Source organism: Balaenoptera borealis (assembly GCF_965194805.1).
Source record: "Balaenoptera borealis genome assembly, chromosome: 1".
Taxonomy (NCBI): Eukaryota; Metazoa; Chordata; class Mammalia; order Artiodactyla; family Balaenopteridae; genus Balaenoptera; species Balaenoptera borealis.
In genome coordinates, this window is record NC_138860.1 from 177,841,685 (window position 1) to 177,865,128 (window position 23,444).

The window sequence follows — 23,444 nt, forward strand, 5'->3', positions numbered from 1 at the left end:
CTAGGCGCGCGGGCTTCAGTAGTTGTGGCACGTGGGCTCAGTAGTTGTGGCTCGCGGGCTCAGTAGTTGTGGCTCGCGGGCTCTAGAGCACAGGCTCAGTAGTCGTGGCGCACGGGCTTAGTTACTCCACAGCATGTGGAATCTTCCCGGATCAGGGTTCGAACTCGTGTCCCCTGCATTGGCAGGCGGATTCTTAACCACTGCGCCACCAGGGAAGTCCTCTTGTAACATTCTTTATTTTAAAGTCTATTTTATCTGATATGAGTATAGCTACTCCAGCTTTCTTTTGATTTCCATTTGCATGGAATATCTTTTTCCATCCCCTCACTTTCAGTCTGTATGTGTCCCTAGGTCTGAAGTGGGTCTCTTGTAGACAGCCTATATATATATGGGTCTTGTTTTTGTATCCATTCAGCGAGCCTGTGTCTTTTGGTTGGAGTATTTAATCCATTCATGTTTAAGGTACTTATCGATATGTATGTTCCTATGACCATTTTCTTAATTGTTTTGGGTTTGTTTTTGTAGGTCCTTTTCTTCTCTTGTGTTTTCCACTTAGAGAAGTTCCTTTAGCATTTGTTGTAGAGCTGGTTTGGTGGTGCTGAATTCTCTTAGCTTTTCTTGTCTGTAAATCTTTTGATTTCTCCATCAAATCTAAATGAGATCCTTGCTGGGTAGAGTAATCTTGGTTGTAGGTTCTTCCCTTTCATCACTTTAAGTATATAATGCCACTCCCTTCTGGCTTGTAGAGTTTCTGCTGAGAAATCAGCTGTTAACCTTATGGGAGTTCCCTTGTATGTTATTTGTTGTTTTCCCCTTGCCGTTTTCAATAATTTTTCTTTGTCTTTAATTTTTGCCAGTTTGATTACTATGTGTCTCAGCGTGTTTCTCCTTGGGTTTATCCTGTATGGGACTCTCTGCGCTTCCTGGACTTGGGTGGCTATTTCCTTCCCCACGTTAGGGAAGTTTTCGACTCTAATCTCTTCAAATATTTTCTCTGGTCCTTTCTCTCTCTCTTCTCCTTCTGGGACCCCTATAATGCAAATGTTGTTGCATTTAATGTTGTCCCAGAGGTCTCTTAGGCTGTCCTCATTTCTTTTCATTCTTTTTTCTTTAGTCTCTTCCGCAGCAGTGAATTCCACCATTCTGTCTTCCAGGTCACTTATCTGTTCTTCTGCCTCAGTTATTCTGCTATTGATTCCTTCTAGTGTAGTTTTCATTTCGGTTATTGTATTGTTCATTTCTGTTTGTTTGTTCTTTAATTCTTCTAGGTCTTTGTTAAACATTTCTTGCGTCTTCTCGATCTTTGCCTCCATTCTTATTCCGAGGTCCTGGATCATCTTCACTATCATTATTCTGAATTCTTTTTCTGGAAGGTTGCCTATCTCCACTTCATTTAGTTGTTTTTCTGGGGTTTTATCTTGTTCCTTCATCTGGTACATAGCCCTCTGCCTTTTCATCTTGTCAATCTTTCTGTGAATGTGGTTTTTGTTCCACAGGCTGCAGGATTGTAGTTTTTCTTGCTTCTGCTGTCTGCCCTCCAGGGGTTGAGTCTATCTAAGAGGCTTGATGGGAGGCTCTGGTGGTGGGTAGAGCTGACTGTTTCTGTGGTGGGCAGAGCTCAGTAAAACTTTAATCCACTTGACTGTTGATGGGTGGGGCTGGGTTCCCTCCCTGTTGGTTGTTTTGCCTGAGGCAACCAACACTGGAGCCTACCTGGGCTCTTTGGTGGGGCTGATGACAGACTCTGGGAGGGCTCACGCCAAGGAGTACTTCCCAGAACTTCTGCTGCCAGTGTCCTTGTCCCCACGGTGAAACAGAGCCACCCCCCACCTCTGCAGGAGACCTTCCAACACTAGCAGGTAGGTCTGGTTTAGTCTCCCCCGGGGTCACTGCTCCTTCCCCTGGGTCCCGATGTGCACACTACTTTGTGTGTGCCCTCCAAGAGTGGGGTCCCTGTTTCCCCCAGTCCTGTCGAAGTCTTGCAATCAATTCCCACTAGGCTTCAAAGTCTGATTCTCTATGAATTCCTCCTCCCATTGCCGGACCCCCAGGTTGGGAAGCCTGACGGGGGGCTCAGAACCTTCACTCCAGTGGGTGGACTTCTGTGGTATAAGCGTTCACCAGTCTGTGAGTCACCCACCCAGCAGTTATGGGATTTGATTTTACCGTGATTGCACCCCTCCTACCGTCTCATTGTGGCTTCTCCTTTGTCTTTGGATGTGGGGTATCTTTTTTGGTGAATTCCAGTGTCTTCCTGTCAATGATTGTCCAGCCACTAGTTGTGATTCTGGTGTTCTCAGAAGAGGGAGTGAGAGCACGTCCTTCTACTCTGCCATCTTGGTTCCTCCTATGGTTTTTTAATTGTAAAGATTTGTTGCAGAAATGTTTTTAACTACAGAGAAAAATTGAAATTACCCAAAACACTCATGTTGATCTTATGGGATGTGTATGTGTGTTTGTAGAGAGAAGCATGTATGTGAGAGAGAGAGCAAGAGATGGATTTTCTAATACATGGTTCCTTTTTTCCCCATCATTGTGAACACGTGTATAGTCTGCTTTTCCCTTGACCTTTATCATAAGCACCTTCCCCATATCATCCCAGACCCTCTGCAGGTCTCATTTTTCATGGCTACATAATATTCCATCAAGTATAAATATGATTATTTACTCACCATTCCCCAGTTGTCAGACATTCAGATTGGTTCCAGTTTGAGGCTGGATGTTCACCATAGTGATCACTATATCTATGTGTGAAGGTGACTTGCTTGCAAAGGTGACACCAGCCACAGATGGTTCTCTGTGCCCTGGAGGTGGGGGCAGTGAGAGCTCTCATTCATGGAGACCTTGGCCCAGCTGGCCAGAGCTTCCTTTCCTGCCCCTCCGATTCTTAGGCCCCCTTTCCCATCTTTGGCCTTCTGGCTGGGTCTTCCCCAAGCATTGGAAATGGCCACTCCTTCCCTTCTTCAGCCCAGTACCACACAGCATCCAGGGTGCATCTCCATGATCGCCCCCTAGAGGCCAGTGGGGGGAATGCTCCTGTGCATCCAGCCTGGGGCACTTCTGAGCCTGTCTGTCATCCTCTTGCCCCAGCCTGCTGAACAACTACATGATCTGGAACCTGGTGCGGAAGACAAGCTCCTTCCTCGATCAGCGCTTTCAGGACGCCGACGAGAAGTTCATGGAAGTCATGTACGGGACCAAGAAGGTGAGCACCTGCTGTGCGCCAGGCCCTAGAACTCGCGAGGGAGGTAGATGACAGGCAGAGGATGAAGAGGGCCACTGAAGGGACCCACCAAGGTGTCCCTGGACGCACAGGAGGGGATCCAGGCCAGCCAGGGGTGGGCAGAAGTTTCCAGGAAGAGGTGATTACACCATCTTCAAGTGTAAAGAGGACTTTCAGTGATTTAGCTAACTTACAGCAAAAGGCAGCCTCTGGTCTTTCCCTTCGACTCCTTCTCGATGGTGATGGTGATGGTGATAAGGCTTTCCTTGTATAACTCATGTGACTGTCACATCCCTGCAAGGTGGGTATGATCATCAGCCCCCTCTCACACAGGGACCCCCCCAATAATACTACTTCTTCACCATAAATGTAAAACCCTTGGAGCAGCCCCTGACTCATGGTAAGTATGACACGAGTGTCCACTGATATTATTATCCTCCCAAGCCCCAGACCAGGTGGTCTCCACCAGCTTTATTTTATTTTATTTTATCTTTTAGTGTTTATTTATTTATTTATCTTTATTTGGCTGCGCCGGGTCTTAGTTGAGGCACACGGGATCTTCGTTGAGGCATGCGGGATCTTTTTTTTAGTTGTGGCATGTGGGCTTCTTGGTTGCGGCACGCATGTGGGATCTAGTTCCCCGACCAGGGATCAAACCCGGGCCCCCTGCACTTGGAGCCCGGAGTCTTAACCACTGGACCACCAGGGAAGTCCCTTCACCAGCTTTAAATGCCCCACTGTGACCCCTGCCCTCTAGCTACTTCCACCTCCCCAAGGAAGTGGAGGTCATTGTGTCCTTCACACGGCCAGCTAGTGCGTGTTCACTGACGCCCTGCCACCATGTGCCAGACTCTGAGCCCAGTATGGAGACACTGAGATGGGGTCTGTGCCCCAGGCCCCCACGTCTGCTGAGGGGGCTGTGAGAAACCGATCAGTCCTCACGTGCTGAGGGGATACACCAAGCCGGGACCCTTGCAGGCAGCTAGGAGGTGCCCCAGCCACAGAGCAGTGGAGGCTGGAGTGCCAAGCCCCCCTACCCCGGCACACCCTGCCCACGCCCAGCACCGCAGCTAGCAAGACCCCAGAAGGCGAGCAGAGCTGGCGCCAGGTGGGCTCTGCTCCTGCAGCCCCTCCCAGAGTCCAGGGGAGTGGGCAGAGCCAGGTGAGGGCTGGCGGAGAATGGCAGCATGTGGGCCCCGGAGTTGGTCCTGGGGAAGGTTCTGTCTCTCCCTCCCCTTGTACACCCGCCTCTGGCAGGAAGGGGACTGAGGGAGAGGGAGGCTGGGAACAATGCCTGCTCCTGGCAAGAGGGGCTTGCTCAGCCACGAAGGCCACGCTGGGCCTGCAGGGAAGGGCCAGGGGAAGAGCTGGCTGCCCTGCCCTCCTTCCTGCCCCACCTGCTCCTATCTTGGACCAGCCCTGGGTGAGCGCCTGGGTCACAGACGCGACAAGGCAGGGACTCTGTCCCCTGAACACGTGGTCTCCCAGGAGACTTTATACAGGAGGGGCCTGACCAGGACCCGGGATGGTAGTTACAGAGACGGCTCTGTGTGGGGGGGCACACGCCTCCATCATCACTTTACCCCCACCCCGGGTTACAGATGCGGAGACTGAGGCTCAGCGAGGTAAGGGGTTTCCCTAGTCACCCAGCAAGGAAGCAGCCAAGCTCAAATTCAAACCCAGGTCTGGATGACTACAACTTTTGGCACTTTTGGCTACTCACTATTAGTGATAATAAATAAACTATATCATTATTGGATGTTTACTTTTTATAGGCATTATCTCACCAAGCTCCTACGACAGTTCTGTGTGTTGGAAACTGTTGTCATCATCTCATTTGACAGATGAGGCAACTGAGGCTCAGTGAGGGGAAGGCACTTGTTCAGTCATGCAGCTTGTAAGTGGAGTGGCTCTCAAACCAGGACATCTGATTCCACAGCCCGTACCCCTGAGCTCTGCACCCCTCAGCCTCTGCTCTGCAGGAACCAAAAGTTAAAATTGAGCTTCCCTGGTGGTTGCCAGGGGCAGCAGGTGGGGAGAGGAGAGTGGGGAGTTGTTGAATGGGCGGAGAGTTTCAGATTTGCAAGATGAGAGCTGGTGGGATACAGGAAGGCCTTGGCAGAAGCAAGGGCATCTGGGAGACCCTGGACCTGGGAGGCTCTGAGCTGGGGCTCACTAGATGCCCAGGGGCTGAGGGGGGAAGACACTGCCCATCTGTTTCTCATTCTCTGGCCCTCCCCACTCCCCACCATGGCTGCTTCTGGGTCCAGGCCAGGTCCGTCCAGCTTGCGTCCTGCACAACTCAAAGCACAGCCCCGCTGTGTGACCTTGGGTAGTCCTTGTGGCTCTCTGAGCCTCAGTTTTCTCATCTGTTGTTTGGGATCATCCCTGACCTCATCTCACAGGACCCTTGGGAATGGCCTCCATTTGGGAAAACACTTTTAATTTGTAAAGCCTTATAGAGCATCCAGGTGTCCATCCTTGTAGGGAGGTAATAGCACAGAGCTTTGGGTCAGAAGCTCTGAGTTTGCAATGCTTCCTCTAACCATACAGCCTTGGGCAAATCACTTCATTGGATCAGGGAGCTCAGTCTTCCCATCTGTAAAAAGGGGTAACTAATCACTGCCCTGTTTACCAGAGGGTTGTCTGGGATTACATGAGGGAATCCCTACAAAGTCTGCTGTAAAGGCTACCATACTCCAAACCGTGTTCTTCATCTGCAGAAAGGAGCACAGAGAGTACCTGCCTCGTAGGGTTAATAACGAGGATTCTACAGGGTAGGGCCCCGCACCCAGTAAACACTTAATAAACATTCACTACTATTGCTGATGCTGTTATGCTTTTTATGCATCTGTCTCTCTCCCCCTGAATGTTCTGGGCATTTCAACTGAGCCCTTTGAGGGCAAGACCTAGCACAGTCAGGGCACAGCAGAACTGCTCAGAGAACACTGGCTGTGTGAATTAATGAACGCATGCGTGAATGAATGGGTTTATGCGAAGAATCCCCTGAGAAGACAATAAGAATCAGTCCATGATTCAGCCGTCCCAGCCTGGAGCCTCCACAGAGCCCAGGAGATAGAATCCCCCGGGTCCTGACCTCCTGTGTGGTCAGGCTCCGCCAGATCCAGGTACAACCCGTGTCCAGCTGTAGGCTTTGAAGCTGAGGAAGAGCAGTGGGTGGGGTTGGGGGGAGGAGAGGGGCGGCCAAGTGGACACATGGCTGGGAGAGTTTAAAAGAACTTAGAGAAGGCTGGAGTGCCTTTTTCTTCCTTCCTTTCTTTCTTCTTGCCTTTAAGAAAATTTTTAAAAAGCTGTAATTTACACACAATAAAATGTATACATTAAGTATACAGTTTAGTGAGTTTTGACAAATGAAATCACTCCTGTAACCACCAACCCAATCAAGACAGAGAACATTTCCATCAGCCGTTTGTCCAGCGTGCTCTGCACAGGAGGGTCCCTTGCCCCCCATTCCCATCAGTCCCCCCGACCCTGCATCCCCAGAGGTGGGCGTAGATGGGACCACACACTGTGCGGGCTTCTTTTGCTCGGCAAAACGGCTGTGAAATTCATCCATGTTGTGTACCTCAGTTGTTCCCTCCCTTTTGTTTCCAAGTCGTGTGCTGTTGTATAAAAATACCACATTTTGTTTATCCATCTGCCTGTCGATGGGCATTTGGGTTGTTTTCAGTTGATGGCTATTATGAAGCAGGCTACCCTGAGCCTGGGTGGTTTCCACCACCTGCTCTTCAGGGTTAAGAAGACTCGGCTTCCTCTGCAGCACAGGGGTTTATGTGAGCAGGGCCACCACTTGTGGTCATACGGACTGTCCACAAAGGCTGCCAGGGCAGGGGAGCAAGTGGGGCTGAACCTAGCGCCTCACCGGGGGGTGGAAAGTTAACTGCCCGAGGCTCTCTGCCACCAGGATCCTCATCCTCTTCCAGGAGGGCAGGAGGGGCGTGGGGTGTGGAATCAGGCACGTGAGAGTTCCGGTGGTTGGGGTACTCTGGACCAGCGGCTTCCCCTTGCTCAGTATCTGTTTCCTCATCAGGCTCCCAGGTTCATTTTGATGGCTCCGGAGGATACCCTCAGCATCTGTGAAGTGCTCTGCAGGAAGTAGTAGATGCCGGTTATTAGGGCTATCCCGTGGCCTCTTGGTCCAGTGCCTAAAATAACTTCCACTGGGTCAGAAAAGGTCTCCCTCAAGTTCTGGACGGAAGCACAGGCCTAGCTGGTGCTACCTCCCAGACAGACAGGGGTTGGGAAGAAGGATGGGGGCCAAGTAACCCCTCTGACTTATGTTTTCCAGACCTGTCTTCCTCGCTGGAAGTTTTGCGTGAGTGACACAGAGAACACCTTGGGCTTCGCCCTGGGCCCCATGTTCGTCAAAGCGACCTTCGCCGAGGACAGCAAGAACATAGTAAGTGTCTCCCTGTGCACACAGGCTGTGACATCACTCCTGCGATGTCCCCTCACGAGCCTGACAGCCCACGCTCTGGTCTGCTCTGGAACTTCCCTACCCGAGGCCAGGGCTCCAGCTTTAACTCCAAGGTCCTGTTTTCTAAAGCCTTGAACAATCTGAGTTACGCGCAATAGCTACTATGATCGGGTACCAGGCGCTTTATCTGTAGTGGCTCATGTAACCCTCACCGCAGCCCGGCCAGGTTATTCCAGCCATCTCCACCTCCAAGGGGCAGGCAGGACCCAGAGAGGTAACGTTGACAGAGCACCCTGACCTCGAGGAACCTCATGGCTGAGCACCAGGAGACAGCCAGGCCCCAGCTCAGATCCTGGCTTTACCTCTTCCTGGCTGGGTGACTTGGGATAATAGTCTCACTCCGTGAACGTGGAAGTGGGAGTGTCCATCCTGCCAGTGGAGACTAAATGACATAGTGCACGCAAGAGGGCACCTGGCACAGAATAAGGGCTCAATAAATGGTAGCTGTTACGTCGTTGGTACCACTTTTATTTCTAACTTTAACTGCATAGATATTATTTGCAGTCAGAGGTTAGCAAACTGAGACTCAAATCTATTGCGTGACCGACCATAACCTGCCTGTTAGTGGCTGATGCCATCAGTCCCTCTGCTCTTTCTGCTGCCCGGACTCCACCTTCTCCTGCCCTAGAGTCTTCAGTCTCCGGGTCTGCTCTCGACATTATGACCCTCAAAAGCAGCCATTCATCTCCAGCCCAAGCAGAGCATTTCTGAAACCGCTCCTCAGAACTCGACCTCTCTAGATTTTTTTTTTTTTTTAAAGGAACTCCTTTATTTATTTATTTATTTTTATATTTTTGGCTGTGTTGGGTCCTCGTTTCTGTGCGAGGGCTTTCTCTAGTTGTGGCAAGTGGGGGCCACTCTTCATCGCGGTGTGCGGGCCTCTCACTATCGCGGCCTCTCTTGTTGTGGAGCACAGGCTCCAGACGCACAGGCTCAGTAGTTGTGGCTCACGGGCCCAGTTGCTCCGCAGCATGTGGGATCTTCCCAGACCAGGGCTCGAACCCGTGTCCCCTGCATTGGCAGGCAGATTCTCAACCACTGCGCCACCAGGGAAGCCCCGACCTCTCTAGATTTTAAAGCCCGGTCCATCAGAAAGGAATTCTGTGGTCCAGTACATCTGAGAACAGCTACATATTCTGGCATCTCTGAAAAGAGTTGCAGTGCCTGGTACCCAGTAAAGGCTCTGAAAAGTCCCGCAGCAAAGAGACTTTTCCAGCGTTCCCAAAGCTTGCCCTGAGTGTATTTGACCAGGGAGCCCTGTTTACAGAAGTCCAGTCTCATCTCACAGGATGTTAGTGTTCAGAGGAGCGAGTTTGGGGGAACATGGCTGTGGCCCCCCTCCTTAGCCCAGCACCTTGGAGCACTAGGCCTCGAGCCAGGATCTGAGTTTAGTCTCTGGCCCGGCGTCATCCTTCTCCCTGGGATGCCCGCTGCCTTTAGGCAAGTCCAGTGCCCAAACCTGACTGGTTCAGCTGCTGTCTCCTCAGGCCAGCGAGATCATCCTGGAGATCAAGAAGGCGTTTGAAGAGAGCCTGAGCACCCTGAAGTGGATGGATGAAGACACTCGGAAATCAGCCAAGGAAAAGGTGAGGCTGGATGGGTGCTGGGGGGGGGGGTCCCATACAGAGGGCAGCAGCCGCAGAGGGATGAGGGTGGACGAAGGAGGGACTAGTTTTATCCAGTGAGCGCAGCACAGTTGCTGTCCTGCCTTCAGGCGGTGGAAAGTCCAGCCCGATGGAGGGACAGCCTTGAACACATGATCGGATTAACGACTATAGGAAAACAAGCTGTGCTAAGTGTGCAAGGGAGGTGTGACCATGGATGAGACGCGGCCCAGCGGCGGGGGGGGGGGGGGGTGACCAGGGAAGGCTTCCCTTGGGACATGACATTTAGGCAGAGACCCCAAGGATAAGTGGAAGTTAGACAGGAGAAAGGGACGTGAAAGCTCTGAGGTGGGAGGAGCTGGGCCGTTTCCCCTTGGCCCAGACCCTGAGCCCGGCACCCGCAGAGCACTGCTGGGCGCTCACTGTCCTCTGTGTCTCTCCTGCCCAGGCGGATGCGATCTACAACATGATAGGCTACCCCAACTTTATCATGGACCCCAAGGAGCTGGACAAAGTGTTCAGTGATGTGAGTGGCTCCCACCCTGCCCCCTTGCATTCCTGAATGCCTGTGGGGCCCCACTTGGGAAAGGGCAGAGGCTGGGTCTGGGTGGGCCGCTGGAGGCACCATGACTGTCAAGACATCTGGAGATGATGTGGTGTGGGGTTTGGGCATGGACCGCGAACTAAGGAGCCGTTATCTGCTCCTTCCTCTCCTGGGCCAGCCAGTGACCCCCACCTCCCCAGAGCCGCCAGCAGTCAATGACCGGCACAGCACAGTCAGCTCTACTGAATGAGTGGGAAATAACGGGGGAAAACAGATCCTAGAAGGTGTAGGGAGAATCGGTGTCCCTACAGCATCAGGGGGTGGAGTACAGAGTGGAACCCCTCATACACTTCCCAGCCCCCCGAGTTGCCTCCTATCCCCAGGCTTCTCCCCAACCTCCCCAGAGAAACCTGGACCTCTCATTCGGACTTTGAAATGCTAATGGGAAAGAGGAAGCATAAATCCCAAATGCACGTTTAAGCTTAATTTAGGCAACAAGCGTAGTTGATACATCCCTGATGGTTAGAGCTTTGGGCAAATCACTCCTTTAAATGGATTGTGCTTCTGCCCCGAAAGATAAAGTTTTATACCTTATAATTGAAATTTGTGAATTCAGGCATTTTTGAAATTGTAATAACCGCTCATCATGGTTATATTTAAAACCAAAGAATATTAAAACTACTTCTGAGAATATGGGACTCATTCTGCAGCCTTTTTCCTTGAGAGTAATTTTATATGCTCCAGGGTATCATGATATAAGACAAGGGGCTCCTGGAGACAGCCCAGGCAGACCCCACAGGATTGGAGTCATGACGCCAAGGGCCTAGCATTTTACCAGAGCCCTGATGTAAAGCCAAAAAGTTCTAGAGCAGATCTAAGGGAGAACCTTGCACCTGGCAAGAACTGAAAGGCCGGGCTGAGTGGTGAGGAAGGTGTGCAGTAATGCCTGTCCCGTGATGTTTCACAGATCCCAGCTGGATTTATGAGGTCTGTGCTGGCCAGCATGGTAGCTACTAGCCACAGATGGCTAATTAATTAAAATCAAAATTAATTAAAATTAAATAATTAAGTTAAAAGGTTGCACTAGCCACATTTGAAATGCTCAGAAGCCACATGTGGCTGATGTCGACCGTATCTGACAACATAGGCATAGAACATGTCAATCATCGCAGAAAGTTCTGGACCCCACTGGACATATTTCCTGCCTAAGGCCCTGGCACGGCTGCAGGGGCTTCCTGCTGCCTTGAGACACTGCTGGGTGCTGGGCGGCCCTGGGTGAAGCTCTTGGTGTGTCCTTGGAGGGGGGAGGGGGCCAGGCCCCAGCAGGGTGAGGGCCAAGGGAAGAGCCCAAGCCTGCAGCTCCGAGCCCTCCGTTCTAGTCTCTGCCCTGCGGACCAGTCCCCTGACTGCGTGGGGTCTCAGTTTCCTCGGTTTTAGAAGACACGGTTTGCGTTCAGGGACCTGAGTGGGCTCTGACCCTGTGGCTTGCTCCCTCCCGTCCAGTACACCTCGGTTCCAGACCTCTACTTCGAGAACGCCATGCGGTTTTTCAACTTCTCGTGGAGGGTCACTGCCGACCAGCTCCGGAAAGCGCCCAACAGAGATCAGTGAGTCCCCGGGCCTCGCTGGGAGGGCACTGGCTCCTGCAGGCGGGTATGGGGGCCCAGCTCTCCTTCAGCACGAGCCGGGTACGGGATGTGACTGTCGTGAGGGCCCTGTGAGGAGCGGGGGTGGCTGTTACCCCGCTCAGAAGCCGGGAGCTGAGATCAGCCCGAGTCTGTGTGCCCTTAGCGCCCAGCCTGTTGCCAGAGGGAGCTTGTTCCCCGGAGTTGAGCGGACCTGGCATCACCGCCCAGCTCTTCAGCGTTCGGAGCCTTTGCTTCATTATCTGTAGATAGGATGCGAGGAGCTTAATAGCCTCCTAGAAAACTCAGATGTAATCAGCCTAGTACTAGTTCTCAGACTAAACTCCCTCCATGCCTAAAACATTTTGCAGGGTAAATCTTAGAGAAAAGGGAAAGCAACTTCTTTGCCTCTGGCTCCCTCTTGTGGACAACAAGGGTTTGAATTGTCTTCAACCAGGGCTCCCCCTAAACGTACAAGAAGGCGGTCTTTGATCTCCTGAATAAGGCACAGGCACTGCCCCAGTGTTGTGAATTTATTTGAAGTCTTTTAATTTAGCTTAAAATTTTCCATCTAAAGTTAGTCTCCCACTCATTAATATACCCACCCCTAAATACATCTCTGTGGGACTTACTGGAGGAGACATAGTGATGGTCTAGGCTCTTGGAGAAAATATCCTTTCTGTCTCACTCCACTCCCCACTGGCCCTTCCCACCAGAAAAATCATTTGGAAGCCAAGTGTTTCATTACTATCTACCATCAGGGCCCCTTCTACACTCTTAAAAAAATCATTGAACCCCCAAAAGCTTTTTTGTTTATGGGAGTTATATATTTTTTTTTTAAATAAATTTATTTTATTTATTTATTTTTGGCTGCATTGGATCTTCGTTGCTGCATGCGGGCTTTCTCTAGTTGTGGTAAACAGGGGCTACTCTTCATTGCAGTGTGCAGGCTTCTCATTGCAGTGGCTTCTCTTGTTGCTGAGCACGGGCTCTAGGCACACGGGCTTCAGTTGTTGTGGCACATGGGCTCAGTAGTTATGGCTTGCGGGCTCTAGAGCGCAGGCTCAGTAGTTGTGGTGCACAAGCTTAGTTGCTCCGTGGCATGTGGGATCTTCCTGGACCAGGGCTCGAACCTGTGTCCCCTTCATTGGCAGACAGATTCTTAACCACTGCACCACCAGGGAAACCCTATGGGAGTTATACTGATTTTTCTGAAAATTTTATGAAAAAGAACAATTTTTAAAAAAATTTATTGAGAAGAGAGGTATTGTTTTACTTTTTGCAAATTTCTTTAATGTTTGGCTTAATAGAAGACAGCCAGATTCTCACATCTGCTTCTGCCTTCAGTCTGTTACAATATATTGTTTTGAAATATATAAAGAAATTCTAGGACTTCCCCAGTGGTCCAGTGGTTAAGACTCCACACTTCCAGTACAGGGGACACAGGTTCAATTCCTGGTTGGGGAAGTTCCACATGTGGTGTGGCCAAAAAAAAAAGGAAAAGATAGGAATAAAGAAATTCTAGCCTCACACAGACATGTAGTTAGAAAAGGGAGGGACCTTTTAACAGGCTTTTTGATACATGTGCACATCCTTCATTGATACTATACCAAAACGCGACAGGTGTAACTTTCTTAAAGGTTAATTGCACCGCCGAGTCCAAAACCATATTCATAAACTTTTCATACTCTGTTACACTAAAATCCATCCGTCTGTCTTGCACTTTGAATGGATCTTTTACCCCTGTATGATTTTGTAACACCATGCATTGGTCATTTGGAAAACAGTGCTTCACTGAATTTCACTTATCTTCCAAACAGTAACTTCTTCATTTTAGAATATCAAAAAAAATCCACATTTGGTAATATCACTGCTGACCTCCAGAGAGAAGTCTTTAAGTATTGCGCAGCTGTCAAATTTGTGGTGGCCGATACCAGTTTTTCAAATTTTTGCTTGAAACTTCAGGTTTTTGGAAACCTTGAATTTTTATCATTGGCAACAAATGGTGTCTGTCGTTTTCCTTGAGGTGATGAGCTCACTCTACTCATTTTCAAGGATATGCCTGTCAAACACCAGTCATCCTCTCAAGTACAAATGGTGTTCCATGAAAAAAACAGAAATGCTTATGAGTGGTTCCCATCTGGTCACACATAATATTTAGAGACTTGTACTCAAGGGTCTAGATTTAATGAAGTTAATAGTTATGCTGCGTCATCAAGGATGTTCTTAAGTGAAAATGACTTTTTTTTTTGGGGTGAAGAACATGGTGACCAATTGAACAGCTGGTGCCACCAGCCTGACTCAGCTAGGACTCCAGCAGTTTTACCCAGCGTTGCTTTTACACCATCAGTGTAATGTCAACACGATGGGAAAGGCAAATAACATCTTAACATTATTATGAAAATAGTTTGACCTCACAGAACCCCTGAAAGGGAATTGAGGGATTCCCATCCCGCCAGGTATCCACAGAGCACACTTTGAAAACTGCTGACAAATACATTTTGAGCCTAGATTGTAATGACTTTTTAGTATGTAATGGTCCATTTTGTCCTCTTTTTTTTTTCTGAGATGTTCAACATTTTTTAAATTTTTTTTTTTTGACCACGCAGCATGGCATGGGGGATCTTAGTTCCCCAACCAGGGATCGAACCCGTGCCCCCTGTGGTGGGAGCGCAGAGTCTTAACCACTGGACCACCAGGGAAGTCCTGAGATGCTCAACATTTTTAATAGTCAGTGAAATGAAATTAAACGTAAAATAAGATTGCACTGTACACTTGCTCACATGGCTAAAGTTAATAGTTTCAGGGACTGTTGTGTGCTTGTGTGGCCTGGGGCCTGGGGTCAAGGGGAATCCACACTTTTAGGGCTCTTGACACCCTCCAGATGGGCCGTCCCCACCTGCGCTCCCCCAGCAGGCTCTGAGCTTTCCCGTGTGTCTTGCTTGCAGGTGGAGCATGACCCCACCCATGGTGAACGCTTACTACTCGCCCACCAAGAATGAGATCGTGTTTCCGGCTGGAATCCTGCAGGCACCGTTCTACACCCGCTCTTCACCCAAGTAGGCTGCTCCTGTTGCTCCCGCCCCATCTCCTCCCCCCCCACCCCTCAGTGGATCCCCCAGCCCAGCCCGGCCCTGTGGCCCACAGCTGACCCCACGTGCAAACCCATCTCACTGAGAGCTGCTTGTCCCACCAGCCAGGAGATGTTGCCATGGAAACAACAGCCTTACTCCCTGTGCTTCCCTCTGGGGTCTCCGGGACCGGGAAGCCCCTGTACGGTGGGAACTTGGGGGTAGGAGCCACATATAGGGAAATTCCCCTCTAACAGTGTTCTAGAACAGTCTCAGCTGGGAAGTTGGGAAGAGTGAGGACACTGTCTCGGAAATGAAATCCATACAGGCCTGGGTCCGAATCCCAGGCCTGTTCTCTGCTGACTGTGTGGCCCTTGGGCAAAGTGCCTGAACCATTCCACGCCTCCGTTTGCTCATTTATAGAGTTAGTTACCGAGACCTAACTCTTTGGGATGACCAAAGAGGACTGTGCGGTGCCACAGAGCACCTGGCACAGTGCTTGGCATCCAGCGGGCACAGGCAGGGCACAGCAGACTCACCAGGCTCTGACTGGCTCAGGGGCCTGGCTGGAGCCCTGCAGGACTCTGCTGTGTCTCCAGGCTGGGAAAGCAGTGGTCCCTCCCCACATGGCATCACTCTCACCTTCGTGTCCCCCCCTTCAGTGCCTTAAACTTTGGTGGCATCGGTGTCGTCGTGGGCCACGAGCTGACTCATGCTTTTGACGATCAAGGTACAGGTTCCTTGGGGTCCCCTTCAGATGATTCCGCCACCAGCTTCCTGCCCCACTGCTTCTGCGTTTGCTCCCTTCACGTCTGAGGGTCTTAGCCTTAGAGACAGAAGGATCTGGGTTCATATCCTGGCCCGGCCACCTGCCAATTGTGTGGACTTTAGCAAGTCCCGTCATTTCTGCAGGCCTCTGTTTTCTTCTCTGTAAAATGGGCATGATGCTCGTGTGGTGATTGTGAGGACTGGGCAGACTCACAGCGGAGCACCCTGCTCCAGGACGGTGTGCAGTGCCAGTGGTAGGTACCAGTAGTCAGCGGGGAGAGAACGTTTCTCCACCACTCCAGAGATTTTGCTGGTCCAACCACAGTCAGAAGAGTCAGCGCCTCACCAGCTAATGTCCAGAATCCTCCTCATTGCCTCCTGCCTTGGGGACTCCCAAGGCCAAGAAGGAGGAGGCAAAGCCTTGGAGGCCGGGCCTTGTCCCATGACCCTAGCACTGTTGGCTGCGTTCACCTCCTCCTGGCTCAGGGTCAGAGGCCCTTCACCAGCCTTGACAGTGAATCCAGCTCCACCGAAGCTTTGAACGTGCTGGTCCTTTGCCGAGATCATGTTCCTCTACCCCCCCCACCCCAGACCAGCTAATTCATCCAGCTCCTTTAGCACCCAGACCGGCCTCATCTCCCCGGTGCTGGGTGGTAGATGGGTGGGTAGATGGGTGGATCTCTTCTCCCTGGGAGGAGAGGCACAACCAGCAGCACGGGTCCCAGCTCTGCCTCTTCTCCCCCCGACCTGACACTTCTGTCTGACCCCGCAGGACGGGAGTATGACAAGGACGGGAACCTTCGGCCCTGGTGGAAGAACTCATCCGTGGAGGCTTTCAAGCAGCAGACCGAGTGCATGGTGGAGCAGTACGGCAACTACAGCGTGAACGGGGAGCCGGTGAACGGCCGGCACACCCTCGGGGAGAACATCGCTGATAATGGGGGCCTCAAGGCGGCCTATCGGGTAAGAGGCCCCCTCCTCACACACCCCAGGCCAAGGTTGGGACTGTCCAGCTGCTTCTCAGTTAAGGGTGGTTGTAGACAAGCTGGGGCAAGCGCAGCAGCCCTGCGAGCCTCAGTTGCCACATCTATGGAATGGGTGGCAGTGAGGACTGATTGAAAGGGTGTCTATGAAGCACCTAGCACAGAACTGGCACATAGAAGGCTGTCTACTCTGAGTCCAGCCCGACTGAAGGTCACCAGAAAGGGCTTGGGCTAGACCCACCTGAAGGCCTGCCTGTTCTTCCCTTTGCAGGGGAAGCCACCACTGACTCAGGCAGCAGTGGGCCCGGGAAAGGAGGGAGGGGTCAGTGGTCTTGCAGCCACTTCCGGCTCACGTCCTGGTTCTGGAGTAAGTCACTCAGCCTCCTTGAGCCTCAGGATGCATGGCTGCGTGTTAGAAAGATAGCATGTGACCACTTGGGCTCAGGGCCTGGTCCGGAGTGGCACTCAGAGATGTTAGCTGAGTTGGAAGGGAGACCCCAGAGGCCGACGCAGAGCCTCCTGCTCCCTGTGGTAGTGAGAGCAGAAGTCCTGAGAGGTGCCCCGTATTGAGGCCTTCCTGTGTGCCAGGCGCTGTGCTCAGCGCCCCCGACAGCTTTACAATTAGGTATCGCACGCCCATTTTGCAGGTGAGGAAACCAACCCAGAAACATTCAGCAACTTGCCTGACGTCCATTAGTCAGTGAAAGGGAATCGCGAACTTTCTACCCACCACGTACTGTTGTTGGCGCCGGAGATTCTGTGACAAAACAGACAGGGATCCTGCTGTCCTAAAGCTCACAATTCTAACAGGGTGGGGAGGGGGAGAAAGGCAATACGAACCTACACAAATAAATGAGGTAACTTCAGGTATTGATAAGAAGAAGAATATAAACTAGGCCAAAGTCATAAAGGAAAATGGGGGGAAGGATGGCCAGGGGAGGCCTTCTGGAGGGGGTGACATTTGAATTGAGACCTAAATGATGACGAAGAGGCAGAGAAAGCTGGGAAAGAAGCGTAATTACAGAGGCCATGAGAGGGACCCAAGCCTGGCGTAGTCAAGGACAGGAAGGAGGACGGGAGCAGTGTGGAGGGAGGGCAGGGCCCAGTGCAGGAGGGGAGGCCGGAGGCGTGGCTGGACCAGGCTGCCAGCCTCTGTTGGCTGAGCAAGGAGCTTGGGTTTTATTCTGGCGACAATGAGAGCTGCTGCAGGGGTTTTAAATAGAGGAATGACATGATCTAAGTTATCCTTTACGACAGGGTCTGCTGACCTACAGTCCCTGGGCCACATCCAGCCCTCAGCTGGATAAATCAATAAAAATAAATAAAAATTGGGGGGGACACAGCCATGCCCATTCATCTCCATGGTGCCTGTGTCTGCTTTCACACAGCAGTGGCACCCTTGAGTTGCTGCAGAAAAGAGTGTTTGTCTTTCAAAGCTGAAAATATTTACTCTCTGGCCCTTTACAGAAAATTTTGCCAACCCCTGCTTTATGAGGATGACTTGAGTTGCTAATTTGGGAGGGGATTGGAATTGGACCTGTTTGAGTCAAGGAGACTAGTTAGAAAGCTGCTGTGAGGTTGTCCAGGCAAGAGAGAGGATAGAGCAATGGGAAAGGTGAGAAGTGGTTAGATTTGGGTTGTTCGGTTGATTGAAAGAGAAGAATCAGGGAAGAGTCCTGGGGTTTGGGCCTGAGTAACTGGGTGGTTGGTGATGTCATTTACTGTGACGGGAAAGTGGTGTGTGTGTGTGTGTGTGTGTGTGTGTTAAGTTTGGGATGCATCTTGGATATCCAGCTGGGGCAGTTGAATATACCCAAGAAGAAGCTGGAGCTAGAAGGGTGCATTTGAGAGCCGTCGGTATTTAGATGTAGATGGTATTCAAAGCCATAGGGTTGAATGAGCTCCCCTCAGAATGAGTGCAGGTAAAGAGGACAGCTCCTCTAGGCTGAGCTGAGGCCACCACCAGAAGCTAGTCCCTGTCCCAACTGGGTAGACCTTCCCTGATCTCTCATGGTAGCCCCCCACCCCACCCCGCTTGCTCCTGTGTCATGGGGACCCTGAGCTCTGTCCTCTCCCCTCAGGCCTACCAGAACTGGGTGAAGAAGTACGGGGCTGAGCAGACGTTGCCCACCCTGGGTCTCACCAATAACCAGCTCTTCTTCCTGGGGTTTGCACAGGTGAGTTCATTAGAGGAAAGCCAAACTCAGACACACTCTACCATCTTGAGTTCCAGGAGCTCTGAAAATCAAAAGGCAAATTTCCTCAAACTGGGAAGCCCTAGCTCATTGGTCCGTCCACGGGGCATTTACCCTGTAAGGAGGTGAGCTTCATCATTAGAGAAATTCAAGGAAGGGCCAAGAATGCTATTAGAGGAATTCTTGCATCAGGTAGGTGAGAGGACGAGGTGACTGCTAAGGGCCCTTCTGCTTCTGGGGTTCTGGAAATGTCTTGAAAACTCAAGACGTCCCGGGCTGTTCCTTGAGCTGGCATTCAGCATGTAGCCTTCTGTTGGTGCCCGGAGCCACCAGGCCATTAGACAGTCCTGGTGCCCGGGAAGTGAGTGATCTGGACTCAAACTGGTTTTGGGGCAGAATCCTTCGTTCAGGTGAAATGTCACAAAGATGCCTGGAACAGACAGACAGTTGCTCTGGCTGCAGCAGAGGAAGCTGGGATGGGGTCCCACCAGCCCCTGTCTCTTCCTAACCCACTTGACAGGCTCTCCTGGCCCCCCGGGGGTCTCAGAACCAGGCGGGGCCCTTATTTCCCTGCTGTGGTGATGGGGCCAGTCTGGCGGCCCCAGGGCCCCACAGTGACCCTGGCCTCTCCCATGTCGCTCCCCCGAAGGTCTGGTGCTCCGTCCGCACACCCGAGAGCTCGCACGAAGGTCTCATCACCGATCCCCACAGCCCATCCCGCTTCCGGGTCATCGGCTCCATCTCCAACTCCAGGGAGTTCTCGGAACACTTCCACTGCCCGCCCGGCTCACCCATGAACCCTCGTCACAAGTGTGAAGTGTGGTGAGAGGGGTGGAGCACCAAGAACCAAGACGGAGGAAGCAGGGCAGGGGCTGAGGACCAGCCCCCGGGGCGGGGCCGACAAGGCTGCCCGCGCCATCCGGCGTCCAGGGCGTCGCCCGGCCCCCTCGGCCACCTCGGGCCCCCTTCCCCTCGCTGGAGGGTTTTCAGCCCGAACCAAGTCTGTGATGTGGGTTCTCACATTAATCCGAGATTTGCTCCCCTGTGAAGACCCGGTCATCCCAGGCACACGTGTGTCAACTCTGATGGGCATTTGGGTGTCAGGCTGGTTGCTCACCAGGCCTGGGCCCGACGCCGACACGGGCAGCGGGACACAGCCTCCTGCCCACGTCCAGCGCCAGATACACCACAAACACCACTGTGTCAGTGCTTTAAAGATGTATTTTTGGGGAAACTATTTTTTAAACATTGTGGAATACACTGGAAATCTTCAGGGAAATAACGCATTTGAAACACTTTTTTTTTTTTTTAAGGAAAGGATTGATTATATTTATTATGTTCTGTTTTTCTAAATAACCTGTGGACAAGCCCCACTGATTTACCCCCCTCGCTTCCTCACTTGCTGCAAGGTTGGGCTGAAGCAGGATCCCCAGCCACTGAGCAGGTCCCCTAATGGAGAGCTGCCTCCGTCCTTGGGGTGTGCGGTTTCAGCCTCCTCCCTTGGTTCTTGGTCCCCTGGTGCAGAGAGGAGAGGCACAGAGGCCCGGCAGAGGGAGGGGCCAGCTCGTTGGTACCGCCCCCTCAGTGTGCCTGCCTCTGTCCCCAGAGTCCAACAGTGGGAACCCCAGCAAGGAAGATCTGACCCCAAAGTCACAGCAGGGGACTGATGGCTACATGAGGCCAGGTCAGGGCCCTCAAACCCTGTCTGGAGGTGCCCGAGCACCCTGGATCCGGGTCACAGGAGCCCTGCGAGGCTGAGACATCCCCATCAGGTGTACTCTGCCATGCCATGGATGTCCTCTTTCTGTCCCCCTTCTTTTGGCTGCCCCCTGTCAGTCCCGGGGCCTGTTGCCTCTCTGCAGCATCCTGCCATCCCAGCCACTTTGGGTTCTGCCTTGCAGACCCTCTTCTCCCAGGGAAGAAGGAAAGAGAAGGCAGCTCTCATTGCCCAAGGGCCCAAATCCTCCCTTCAAGCTCCGTCCTCCACCACTGGCCCGGGCCGGGCTCCCAGGACCGCAGCCAGGCCCGCCCGCCCTTCTCTAGTGCCTTATCCAAGGCTGCGCCTGGGCTCCCCGCAAGGAGACAGCCCTCCGCCCCCAGGGGCCCCTTGGCCTCCTCCATGAAGCCCCCCAAGTGTCCTGACTGGAACACAAGGCCATACCCCCTACTGCCAGTGCCACACAGCTGCCCCTCATGGCCACCCAGAGGCTCTGGCCTGCAGGTCTGCGGCACTGAGGTCAGGAGTCTGAAGAGCCCCTGAACTTGCCCTGGGCTCCGGCCCACCCTCAGCCCCTTGGGTTGAATCAAGACGATACTTGTAGCAAGATCCACTTCTCTTCTTGGGGGATGCACTTAGCCACGGGAGGCTGCGAGGGGAAGGCTCCCCAACCTGGTTGGTCTGGCCTGAGGTGCTAGGGGACCAGGAATGTGGTCCCCTCCCTGCGGCCACAGTTTCTCTGGACTCCCCACCTGGTGGAGCTCGCGTAGCCCCAGGCTGGCCCTGAGGAAGCAGGCACCCATGACCGAGGCAGGAGCCGCCTCAGCCCTCCTGCCTGGCAACCAGGCCGCCGGGCCAGCCCCGCTCCCACAGGGAGCCGGAGTTCTCCTCGCCCACGGTGAGCAGAGGCTTGGCCACTGCCTCGCCCACCTTCAGCTCGGCCCTGCCTCTGGGGCAGGGGTGTTGGCAGCGGGCTCCAGGTGAGGCCCCTGGTCCCCACCAGCGGCGGGCCTGCTGTCTCTTCAGAGGAAAGGGAGGACAGGAGCCAGAGAAGGAGCTGGAGTGGGGAGCCCGCCGTGCGCACCTCACCGCGGAGGGACCGGCTCTCCTGGGCCTGCGCCCTCCCCTCCACCACCCTCCTGCCCTCCAGCCTTCCCCGAGGAGGGTCGCAGTCCCGGCACCGTGGGCTGGGACCTGCCAGCCAGAAGCAGGGGTCCTAGGGCTGAGGGTCCAGCCGGAGGGAACGTCCTCTGCCCTCATTGCTTCAGGGAGTGGCAGGGGGCAGGCCGAGGAGGACTCGGGACCAGCGGGGATGGAAGCAAAGGAAGCACTCCCACTGCCTCCCCCGCAGAGCCTTGGGCAGCTGCCCTCTGAGAGGCCCCTTCCTCCTAGGCCTGGGGAGCCATAGGGGCGGCTTCTCCGTGGGCACATGGACATGGGGTTTGGAGCTTGGAATCTATTTTTTGTATTATCATGTTTTGTGCTACTGTAGTTTTGGTGTGGCACTATTGTAACTGAAATAAAGTACTTGTACCGAGGGCCATGTTGGTCCAAGTGTGTGTCCTTCTGGGGCGGTGTGTGTCCTGTGGAGCTGAGGGAGGGCACCCGGCCAGCACAGAGCTGCTAGCACCCCCAGAGCCTACTGCACCTCCTCTCCAGAGCAGAGGCCTTGGACCCTGACAAATGCCAGATGGTTACGCAGTGCCTATGCCCACCTGCCCACACTTCCTTCATCCATATGATCGTGTAAGGGCCCCCTGCTGGTGAGAATGATGCATGTCACCACATGGGCTCAAGGAACCTCCTGGTAAAAATAATTTTTCCATTATCTTGGAGCAAAGGATGTCGGCAGTGGGTTTCCAGGCCTCAGGTGCTTGGGCAGGGCAGGCAGGAGAAGGGGAATTCGAAGAAGTTCAAGGAAGAGTCTCTGACATACACTCATGCCTCCTCCTGGGTTTTGCATGTATTCTTCCCTCTGCCTGGAATACTTTTCGCTGACTTCTTTTGGCTGATAAACTCCTACCCATCCTTCAATGCCCAGCTCAGCAGCACCTCTAGGAAGCCATTTCTGACCTCCAGTCCCGAGCAGGTGGCTCATACAGGCTTCCCTCTCCTACCAGAGTGTCTTAGTGCCAGGGCTGCCATAACAAACTATGACAACGTGGTGGCTAATACAACAGAAATTTATTGTCTCACAGTTCTGGAGGCTAGAAGTCTGAGACTGAGGTGTTGGCAGAGTTGATTCCTGCTGAGGAATGTGAGGGAGAATCTAGGCTAGAAGCCTGGTTTCTGGTGATTTGCTGGCAGTCTTTAGTGCCCCCTACTTGTAGAAGCATCACTCCGGTCTGCCTTCATCTCACATGAAAATATGAGAGGCTGCTAAAAACAGTACCGCCTCGGGAAGCGCACACACACACACACACACACACACAGGCTGAAGGTGCAGAAGGGAGACATTTTTTCCTGCAGAGGCCCATCTTACCGACACTCTCCCTTTCCCAATGACCAAGTGAACAGGCTCCTTTCTCTTCCCCACTCTGAGCCCTGGGGCCCCTGCTTCTCCCTTCCCGAACTGCCTCCCTTTTTTGTTAGCAGCAGATCCTCCGCTTCCAAAGCATGCCCCCCTCCCCAAGCAGGAATTAAAACCCCAGCTCGACCCTCTAGGAGTTTATCCTACAGTTAAGGAGATAGAAACGCATGCAAGATGCGATTGAGAACAACTAGAAAATGTATACAACCTATAATAATAATTAATTGTGAAAGCAAAAGGATTCAGCAGAGACTCTCCATAAGGGTTGAGGAACTGCAGAGGGAGGGATGAGACAATATTCTAAACTTTAAAGAATCTACTACAATAATAATGAAAAATGGGTGAGACCTTTACAAAGAAAACTAAAACTTTCCAGAAGACCATAAAAGAAGACCTGAATAAATGCAGATGAATACCCTTATCATGAATGGAAAAGTTCTCCCCCACGTTAATCTATAATTTCCATGTACTTTCAACCAAACTTCCAAGATAATTTTCATGGAATTTGATAAGCTGATTCACATGGAATAGAAAATACACATGACCAAGACAATTTTGAAAAAGAATAATGAGGGAGCTGGTTCTCTCAGAATATGTTATAAAGCTTTAGTAAGTAGTATGATGTGGTGTTGGTGTAGGATTAGAGAAATGAAACAACTTGAATAGATTAGGGAGACAAACAATTC

The 23,444-nt window shown here is 52.3% G+C and overlaps 1 protein-coding gene across 2 annotated transcripts in view; it reads left to right on the forward strand.

Moving 5' to 3' along the window:
- ECE1 (endothelin converting enzyme 1) overlaps window positions 1-21,767 on the forward strand; it is a 119,728-nt gene extending 97,961 nt beyond the window's left edge. For both annotated transcript variants that reach the window (XM_082372731.1, XM_082372730.1), the window contains exons 10-19: window positions 3,091-3,205; window positions 7,533-7,643; window positions 9,209-9,307; window positions 9,774-9,851; window positions 11,373-11,476; window positions 14,443-14,553; window positions 15,228-15,295; window positions 16,106-16,296; window positions 18,398-18,493; window positions 19,161-21,767. In XM_082372731.1, the coding sequence (XP_082228857.1) occupies window positions 3,091-3,205; window positions 7,533-7,643; window positions 9,209-9,307; window positions 9,774-9,851; window positions 11,373-11,476; window positions 14,443-14,553; window positions 15,228-15,295; window positions 16,106-16,296; window positions 18,398-18,493; window positions 19,161-19,337 (1,150 nt within the window). In that variant the 3' untranslated portion in view covers window positions 19,338-21,767. The remainder of the gene's footprint in view (window positions 1-3,090; window positions 3,206-7,532; window positions 7,644-9,208; window positions 9,308-9,773; window positions 9,852-11,372; window positions 11,477-14,442; window positions 14,554-15,227; window positions 15,296-16,105; window positions 16,297-18,397; window positions 18,494-19,160) is intronic.
- The last annotated feature ends 1,677 nt before the right edge of the window (window positions 21,768-23,444 follow it).